At 46.4% G+C, this 10,132-nt stretch overlaps 1 protein-coding gene across 1 annotated transcript; it reads left to right on the plus strand.

Annotated features, from left to right (window-relative positions):
* Positions 1 to 454: 454 nt before the first annotated feature.
* Positions 455 to 9,852, plus strand: CALM1 (calmodulin 1). The gene is made up of 6 exons (XM_080396752.1): positions 455 to 623; positions 3,670 to 3,700; positions 4,586 to 4,729; positions 6,794 to 6,900; positions 8,376 to 8,511; positions 8,747 to 9,852. Exons 1-6 carry the CDS (start codon positions 621 to 623, stop codon positions 8,773 to 8,775), a joined length of 450 nt encoding a protein of 149 aa, XP_080252878.1. The 5' UTR covers positions 455 to 620; the 3' UTR covers positions 8,776 to 9,852.
* The last annotated feature ends 280 nt before the right edge of the window (positions 9,853 to 10,132 follow it).

Raw genomic sequence — 10,132 nt, forward strand, 5'->3', positions numbered from 1 at the left:
CCCGCGGCCTCCGTCGGCACCGGCGCTCAGCGGAAAATGGCCACTGCCGGAGCCAGGCTGCCCTCGTCCCTCGCCGCCCGGCCCGGGGACGGGGGGGCGGCCGCGCAGCCCGCGGCGGGCTGCAGCCCTGTCGCCCTGGGAGCAGGGCCTCCCCTCGGGCGGGGGGTGTTTGTCACCCACCTGTCCCTGCGTGGCTCTTACCTCGGGGGCGAGGAGAGAGGGGAAGGGGAGAGAAACGGGGGGGGTGGGGGGGGGGGTGGGAAGCACCGCGGGGCTGGAGCCCGCGGTCCCAGCCCCGGCTCCCGCAGCGCGCAGGCGGCCGCCAACCGCGCCTCTGGGGGAGAGCGGCTGCGGGGGGTGGGGGTGGGGAAACAGGCCCGCCGGGGGAGGGGAGGGGCCGGGCCGCGGAGGGGGCAGGGCTGCTCGCCGCAGTCACCCTCACACATACCGCGCCGGGGAGGAGAGAAAAGAGGGCCCCGCTCCGGCGGAGGGATACAGCCCTACATATATAGCGGGGCGGCGCAGGCTCACATCTTCAGCACTTCGCCAAGCCGCGCCGGGAAGGAGGGAGCAGCCGCCACCGCCGCTCGTGGTCGCGCAGTTCGTGCCGCCGCCGCGCCATGGTAGGTCGCTCGGCCGGCCGCGGCGCCCGGTCTGGCGTGCAGGGGACTCGCTGCGGTGCCGGGGACGGTGGGGTCGGCAGAGCCGGGCTTTCCTTCGGGGGGTGGGTGGGTGGTGGTGTAAGCCCCCCAGGGAGGGGGAGGCGGGAGGCCGCAGCTCTCAGCCCTTCCCGCCCGGATGCCCGGCGGGTGCGCGGGCCGGCAGCTGCGGACGCCCCCCTCCCCCCCCGCCGCGCTGCTGCGGCCCTTCCTCCTCCGCCGCTTCCTTCCCCGTTCCCCGGGGCCTGCCGTGTGGGCGCCCCGGCCCCGCGCCCTCCCGCTGCGGCCCCGCCTCGCCTTCCCCCGCATGTGGCGTCCGCTCCCCTCCGGAAAGGGCCGGGCGCGCCTGGCCGGGGCCCCTCGGCCGGGCAGGGCGCGCTGCGGGTGGGGGCCGCGCCGGGCGGGGCGCGGGGCTGCGGGCGCGGATTCCGCTGGGCTCCGGCACCAGCTGCACTGCGCAGGGAGCGGGGGGGCGCCCGGGGGAGGGCACCGCGCTGCAGCTACTGCGCCCTCGCCCCCCCCATCCCCCAAAAAAACGCAGCGGCGGCGGCGAAGCCCATCGCTGCCTGCATTACATCATGTCTCCTCCTCTTCCTCCCCGGCCCCCGCGCGCCCCCCGGCTGCGGGGGACCGGGGCGCAGTGCGCGTCGCTCGGCTGGAAGCGGCCCAACGCCCGCATGGCGGGCTCGGAGGGGGGGAGCGCAGCCTTCCCTCTCGCCCGGGGGTCTGCGGGGGAAGAGCCGCTGCCCCCGCCGCCGAGGGGAGGGTGTGGGGAAGGCTGCGGAACCCCGGTGCCCTCCCGGCTGAAGGATGAGAGCGTGGCGCGGCCGGGGAGGGAGGGGAAGCGGGGACGCAGTGCAGCAGTGGGCGGCAGCCGGCCGGGAAAGGGCGCCTGTTGCGCCCGGCGGGCTGCGAGCCCCAGCTCCCCCGCTCGGGCGGTGCCGGCCCCCGCCTCGCCTGCCGAGCCGCATCGCCGTGGGCTCCGGGAGCAGCGCCGTCATCCCCGGGCGCTGCGGTGGCAGCCCGGGCTCCTCGCAGGAGAGGGCGAGAGGAAGGGCTGGGATTTTCCCGGCGGTTTGTCGCTTCCTACGAGAGCGGCGAAACAGTTGCGGGCTGACCTCTAATCGCGTTTTGGCAATCTGGGTGTTGCTCGGCTCTGTCTCTCCATCTCCCCTTCCCGTCGGGGAAGGCTGACATCACCAGGGCAGGATCTGATGACTTGGCTGGGTGGGGTGGTGGCTGCAGCCCCGGGTACCCCGCTCCCGCGGCGGGGGGGAGCACAGCGGCCGTGCCTGTTGCTCGGCGGGCAGAGCCCCGCGGCGGCGGGGGGCGGGCGGCGCGCCTCGGGCACCGCGCGGCGTGCCAGGTTAGGGTGGTGACTCTTTTTTTTTTTAATTCGAAATACGATTTTTAGGAACACGCAGGGAGCTCCGACTGATGGGGCGGCGAGCCGGTGCTGTGGGTCGGAGGGTTTTGCCGAGGTGTGGCTCTGTTTCCTGTTCTGCAGGGCACTGAGTCTGTTATGTAAATTCCTTAGATAATCTTTAAGTAAAACCTCGTATTTTCTGGAAAATCACGAAGCGTGCAGGAAGTCGAACTGGGTTTTGAATGCAGGTTTCTGGCTGTTACTAAAGAACACTTATTAAATTTGAGCTGTCTTCAGCTGTTCATGTTTCTATCCTTTTCCCCCACCTCCCCCCCAGCTCACCGTTCATATGGGGAATTGTTTAATCATTACATACAGACATGAAAACATAAATAAAAAACCCAACACCTATTTACAGGTGAAATGTTTGTCACTTAATGTACACAGCAGGCTTTAAACCCTACCCTGTTCCCCTTAACAGACTGTATAGGTGTTTAATTCTCAATTTTATTTGTTGCTTTTCACTGCAGTTAGGTTTTCATACTCAAAAAAAGGTATTTTAGGACAAAACGGTTACAAGATGCCTGCTTTCTCTGACCTACAAAATTCTGTTCTGTTAGTGAAAGTTGCTCAGTAAAATGAGTTTAAAAGGAGTTAGTACCTTGTGTTCTTCAGTATCTGTGACTAGGTGTGTGTAAAACCCAGGTGTTTTTTCTTTCCTTTATTACTAGGAAATTGCATATTCTTCCATAAATAACTGGTTAGCTTCTTTGACTCAAAACAGTGGAGCTTTTTGTGATGCTCTAGTCATACAGAAGGGAGAGGCTTTTCTGGAAGGATGTGTTTAGCACAGTTAAGCTTTGGGAAAGCCCATTTAATTTGCCCACTGAGCTGTATACCTTTGGATGCAGCAGTGGCCTCTTGAAGTATGGAAGGTCACGAGCAGGCATATTTTAAGCCTTGCCACCTTAAAATGATGCATAAAACACCTTGCATTTCAGTGAGGTACCTTAAACAGCTTGGCTGAATGGGAAAATAACATGATGCTAGAAAGCTGGCTTTTTCTCTGTCATGGATGGCAAAAATCTCCATAATACTGAGAAGTAATTCCTCCTAGTATCACGGCACGGTTCTTTCTGTTAAGCGTACAGTAAGCTAATACTTGATGCAATGTGGTGGGGGAGGATGGGCCTCTCAGTAGTGTTAGATCACTAGGTGGCACGCTTGTCATTAGTCCGCTAATGTGCAAATACACCCCCCCCACACACTATTAGGGTCACTGTACTGCTGGAACTGACATCTGATGTGAAACCCCAAACACATGGTATTAAGGATTTCATGCCTCTGTGACCAATTGCAAGGAGTCTGCCTGGTGTCCTTCAGTTGACCAAATTGGATTCTCCAAATGTAAGCATGGCATGCCTGGTCCTTCATGTGCAGTTTCAAAACAAGTTGGCTTATATGCTTTTGGAAATGGCTGTGTGGTGTAGGTGAATGGAATCTCCTTGCAGAGGCAGAATTCCAGGGGTGGAAAGCGCTTTGTAAAAGTAATGATAAATCACTGGTGGAATCTAAGGGAAGCCTCTCTTGGCTTGACATAGCTAGAGGTAAATGATATTCTAAAATGTTCTATTCTTCATGTAGGCTGATCAGCTGACTGAAGAACAGATTGCTGGTAAGTGTTTTTGAGAAATGATTGGGTTTTGCTAACTCCTTGTGATTTAAAAAAAAACTACTGTCCCAAACATAATGGGGGAAAAAATTTTTGACAATTACAAATCTGTACTAACACTTTTTTAAAAACACTCATCTAAAAAAAACCCCAAACTTTGGGAAAATTATTGGTTCGTTGCCTCCTGATTTAGGCTGCTTGTTCCTTGGACCACAGATAATGATTTTTTTAGACTTTCAGACTGGAGCCAAGTACTCCTAGATTTCTTGAAAACAGAAATAATTGCTAGACACAGGTGAACTTCTTATAGGTACTGCTTCCTTTTTAGTAAAGTGAAGATGAAATGGCAACAAATAAACCTAAAATGGATTTATTAGAAATTAATATAAGCTTGTGTTTCTTAAATGGCTTCTAACAGACTATCTGTAAATCAAGCTGGTTAGGAGAAGGAGCATTGTTTGACTGTATGGAGACCAGTCACCTACTTGTGGCTGACATCTGTTCTTACTGTCTGGTGTCTTAAAAATGAGTGGTAAATGACAACACTGTAAGTCTGTTAATGGTGAAGGGAACTCAGTGGGTCCTTTCACTTATCCCAAGCAGCTCCTGCTTATGGTGCAACAGTGCCTCAAGCAAGATGATGTTGAAATGCATTAGAGAGTTGTAATGCAGATAATCACCACATGAAATGTTTGAATATGCTATGCAAATTATGTTATGGTACTGTAAGTTTTATTTATATTTGAAAGTGTTCATTCTCTCAATATGTGGACAGTTAGATAAAATGTTTCTTAAAATTGTAGCAGGCGTTGTCAGTGGTGTGCATTTTTAGTATGCAGTTTTCTCATGCTGGTGATGTTACTAAACACTGGGACTTTCTGCCTCCAGAATTCAAGGAAGCCTTTTCCCTATTTGACAAAGATGGTGATGGTACTATCACAACAAAAGAACTGGGAACTGTCATGAGGTCGTTGGGTCAAAATCCAACAGAAGCAGAATTGCAGGATATGATCAACGAGGTAGATGCTGATGGTAAGTGTTGGAAAAATAGTTATTAGTGCTGTGATCATCTTAAGTATGTATGACCTCCACACCTGGGCTTGGATTGCATAGAGAATATTCTGTGACATTGATCTCTTGAGGTAGTTTCAAAATACTCAGTAGAACCTCAACCTTGAGTGGTATCAATTTTTTGATTGCTGTCTGCACAGCAGTTGAAGATGCTGGCAGTATTGGTGAGAATCTAAAAAAGAGGCTGGGCAGAGACAAAATTATGCTGTTTATTAATATTTTATGGGCCACAGGCTTCCTATTGCTGTCTGACTTGCTGTGACCTGCTGTTAACCTGCATTTCCACCCAGCTTTTCTATACATGTTTCGTCAGCCCATGTTCGTCTTAATAGCTGTATTAATGTCTGTGGTTTTGTCCAATGCCAAAAATGTGGTAGGAGTGCCAAAAATGTGGTAGGAGTGGAATAGTGCTAAACTTCTAAGCATTGAAAACACAACAGGGAGATACTGTATAGTCTAATGCAGTGTATTAGCTCACTGATAGATCAGGTGGAGGGATTGGAGGCACAAGAAGGAAAACCTTCCAGTACTAAGTCTGTCAGAATTAATTTCAATGGATGCCAGAAAGTGTAAGTTTCCTCAGACTCCAGACAGGCTAGCAGTTACAAAAAGAAAAAATGTTTTTCCTGATCAGTGATGTCAAGGCTTTGATCTTGTATGTTGGTGGTGATAGTGATTTTTCTCAAATACCTCTGTAAAAGAGTGAAAGTATATTGGCATAAATATAGATAATCTGATTACCAGACTACATTAATTACACCTATGGTCCTAAAAGTGTAAGTTGACCTAGTTTGTTAACTCCTAGATGCAGATACTGGAAAACTTCAGGGTTTGAGGTGCTCTGTGTAGAGTTCATGTGTAGTGGCTTTCTAGGCTGCAGTCTACAATGCTGCACTGGTAGATCCAAAATGAAAGGAGACTGAAAACTTCAGATAAGTATGGTTGTCAATCTGCTTAAAGTTGTTTTATGGCAGAATGCTTTGCTGTTAATTTAAGTGTTCATTGAGGATTTCTCGAAGCGGAGTACAGGACTTGTATTCAGATTTAGCTGGTATATGTCATCATGGCCAGCTTTGTCTAGCTGTGTATGTCTCCATCTGGAATCCCTAAGCTGTGAAAGTTCTCTTAAGCTGCATTTATTTAACTTACTTGCTGTACTTATGGAATGGGTAGATTGTAGTTGCACAGTGAACAATTTAATGCATTTTTTGCATACAGGGCTGAGTCCTGACCATACAAATCTAGTTTCTGCTGTTCTAAAGAACTTGGTTCTTTACTGTACCACTTCTCTCATATCTTTGGGCAGCTTGAAGTTTGGATCCTTACTTAGAATTAAGAACATAAAAATCTTAGGGGTAAGGCCTGGATATTAGCAGGGGTTTTTAGTTTTTCATACAAGAACACCTACTATAGGCTTATCAGAAATGTCAAATAATGGCAGCTTTTCTCATGTCACTGGAATCTGCAGATCCTTGTTGCCCCTTAAAATGGTGCATTACTTCTGTGGTGCACAGTGTATGTTAAGGAAGTTGGTTTTTAACAAAGAACAAATCTGAGCAGCTCAGTGAAGTGTAATTTTCTCAAATTTTAGAATCCTAGATCTGTAGTGCCAGCTTTATAATGCATTCCTTTCTGGAATCTCCCTACAGCAATTGGGAGACTTTAAAGAAACTAAATGATTAATTTGGGGGAGTGATTTGAAGTAAAGGTAAGTCTTAGTATTGGTTAACCTTAGAGCACCAGGCTGATGTTAATACTTGCTACTTGGGTGGCAAATGATATGGCTTGACCTGGAGAGAAGGCAACAAGTTGATCGCATTGTGCTGAAACACTGCAGTGACAGTGGCTGCCACACATTGTAATTGCAAAAAGTCAGTGGTAACAATTTAGGGAGAAGATGCAGTTCTCTGTAAGAATGGTTTATAGAGGATCTGTCAGTCTTGTCCCTGGTTGAGTTAAATGCCAGGGGTTTTTGTATAAAGAAAAGCATGGAAGTTTAATTCTTGGAAGTTTCTTTTCATTAAGGCAATGGCACTATTGACTTCCCTGAGTTTTTAACCATGATGGCCAGAAAAATGAAGGACACAGACAGCGAGGAGGAAATCCGTGAGGCATTCCGAGTCTTTGACAAGGTATTATTAAAAGTACAAATACTCTTTAGAAGCAGCAATGATGTCCATCTTTTTTCCTTAGTGTTTTCTCCCTTGTCTAGAAGGAAAAAAATATCCTCTAACAGAAGTAAAGGATCTTGAAACAGAACTGGGACTGTTCTGGAAACAGAACCAGGACTGTTGTAGGCTGGTTGTACTTGCTTTACGCAGCAGGTCAAAGCTTTAGGCTCATCCATGAGGAAAACTTTCTGGCCTTAGCAGCAGACATGAGCAGAACTCAATGCTTGTGGAGTGTTGTTTTTTTCTGAGGGTGGGGAGGTGGAAGAATGTGATTTTTCTGTACCTTCTGATTTTGGGGGAATGGGGAAACATTTGCATGAATGCATGAGGTTTTTATACTTATTTATAGAAGCTTTTTGAAGCTGAGGGACACAAAGCATTGCATGTTCTGTTTTCAAGATATGTGGGCTCTGAGGTTGCTTTCAGGAAAACTTAAGAGCTCAACTTCCTCTCTCCTTTAATGATACCTGGGCATACATGATGAAGGTCAATTATTTCAGAACAGGAGTTTCCCTCTGGATTGCGTGGAGATGACAGATGTTAAAAGAGAATTGTTTTGAATAATGGGTCATGTGGCTGCTAAGATGATGCACATGCATGTGTGGAGGAAGGCCTTACTACTTCTTTCTATGGAAAAAAAGTGCTGGTCTGTAGTATTTAGTTGGAAGTGTCCTAGAGGAAATTGGTTTTGTTTGTTTGGTTAGTACTTCATCTACTTTGGAGTTATTTCTGCAGACTAGCTTTGAATTTAAAGCCACTGAGGTAGCTTATCTATTGGTGGTGGCCATATGAACTCCTGCTCTAAGCTAGTGTATTCTTCCTGTACATGGAAGAGGACAATTTCTGAAATGGCTAGGAATGATACTAATGGGAACACTGACTTAGTGTTGTTCATTTTTTTTTTTCCTCACGAAGCTTTTCACCACTCCATATGAGTAGAATTTAAATGCTTTCTTTGAAAGTTTGTTCTACATCAGGCTTTTTGGATAAGATTATATAGCCACCTGCAGTCTGGTTATAGAGGGTAGTATTACACAAGAGAAAGCTGACTTCGTATTCTTGCTGGTGGGGAAATTAGCAGCCTTGGTGTTTTTGGTTTGGTTTTTTTGGCCTTGCTTAGGCAGTGGACACTATAAACAAAGCTAATTTTGTTTCTGTGTTTATTTTTGAAAGTTCTTTAAAAGTATTAAATATACCTTATCACAGCCAGAAATCGGGCATGCAATTATTCTTAGAGTACAGTAATTGTATAGAAGGATATGATGGCATGTGTTCTTTGTAAGGCAATGGGACTAGTAAATACGATAGGGTTATACAGTCAGGTCTGCCTGTCTGTCCCAAGTGCTGCAAGTCTCGTTCAGAATCGGTTACTGGAATGTAGTTTGAGTTAATGTCAGGATTTTTGATCATGATCTTTTGTAACTCCTTCCTCACAGGATGGCAATGGCTATATCAGTGCAGCAGAACTACGTCACGTTATGACAAACTTAGGAGAAAAGCTAACAGATGAAGAAGTAGACGAAATGATCAGAGAAGCAGACATTGATGGGGATGGGCAAGTCAACTATGAAGGTAAAATGATTCTTGTCTTGACTCAAAACCATTATTTGAGTGAAAGCCTGTTGCGTAGGGCATTCATTTCTAGTACTTGAGATGCCAGCTTATTTGGTTGTCCACTTCTGTGAATGAAAACATAGATGCAGTGAAAGGGGCGCTTTTTTTTGGTTTTGTACCAAGTGTGTTTAAGAGACTTGCCAGCTGAAGTACTCTGGAGACAGTAAATCACAGTGACTTTTTATCTTTACAGAATTCGTACAGATGATGACTGCAAAGTGAAGAGACCTCCTTTACACCTTTTTTCCTCTAGAAGAATCAAATTGAATCTTTTACTTACCTCTTGCAAAAAAAATGTTCATTTATTCATTCTGTTTCTGTATAGCAAAACTGAATGTCAAAATACCTTCTGTCCACAAACTGCATGTAATGGTTGGTGGTCCTGTCCCCAAAAGATAAACATCAGTTTTACAATATAAATAATTATACTACCTTGAAAATAAAAGGAAGCACTTAGTGAACTCAAAAGTTCCATTTGCTAATGACTATTACACTGTTTGGGCTGGCCAGTTTTTCATGCATGCAGCTTGACAATTGAGCACAGTCAGACATTTGTATTAAAAGGAAATAAAAAAACCAACCTAAAGGATCCACTCTTTTGTTCAACAGTGGATTCTAGTTCAATTTGTAGTATAAATTGTCATAGCTGGTTTACTTTAAAATTGGTTTATACCTCAGGATGGTATGCAGCAAAATGGTTGAAGGATGCAAAACTTAGAGAAAATGCCCTAAAGGTTGAATGGTTCTCCTGTACGTAGCAGTGTGCTCCAAAAATAAGATGATCTTAACTATGGATGGCATGTCTGTGTTGAAATACTGGTTTAACATTGTCTGCATTGCACTATAGTGAAACGGGTGTCGGGCTGTTACCGTTCACAAAATTTTTAAAAGAAACCTTCACCAAGGGAGCATCTTTGGACTCTCATATTTTTAAAACCTTCTGTACCATGACTTGGAGCTGGCGGAGTAGCCTATGGACTTCAGCACAACTATCAACATCGCTGTTCAAGATACTACAATTTATGTCCATTCCAAGTTGTAAATGCTAGTCTTTTTTTCCAATAAAAGACCATTAACTTAAAGGTGGTGTTAAATGCTTTGTAAAGCTAAAATATATATAATTGAGATGGTAAACCAAAAAAAGCAGTAGGAGGGAAGTGTTTCTATGAATGACTTGCTGCTAAATTATAATGCACATGTATGCAATAAGTTATCCCCTATCTTTTCAAGATGGCAAGAACTGACCTCCTGTAACCCAAGACCTTTGCTATAAATAAATGAACTTGTGCTTGCCTTTCATATTACGACAATGTTAATTTAGTTGGTCTCAAAGTCGTGTAATGCTGACTCGTCAACTATCAGCACAGAAGTAACACCTCATTTCACTAAAGTGGAGAGCTCTGAGCATGCATGTCAATGCTGGGGGAACATGTATAGGTTGCTTAGTTTTTTTGACAGGTTATAGAAACTAGTTGGAGAATTTAAACAGTGTGGACTTCATAGATACCTATGATTATCAAACATGCCAAAAATGCATTTCTCTACCCACAGAAAACAAGAGGACACTTATTTTACAATA

Source organism: Falco punctatus, assembly GCF_963210335.1.
Source record: "Falco punctatus genome assembly, chromosome: 7".
Taxonomy (NCBI): Eukaryota; Metazoa; Chordata; class Aves; order Falconiformes; family Falconidae; genus Falco; species Falco punctatus.

Excerpts from the sequence above, each read along its gene's own strand:
- CALM1 (XM_080396752.1), top strand. Across the intron at positions 6,901-8,375 it reads CATTCCGAGTCTTTGACAAG|GATGGCAATGGCTATATCAG; the intron begins GTATTATTAAAA and ends CCTTCCTCACAG. Across the intron at positions 8,512-8,746 it reads TGGGCAAGTCAACTATGAAG|AATTCGTACAGATGATGACT; the intron begins GTAAAATGATTC and ends TTATCTTTACAG.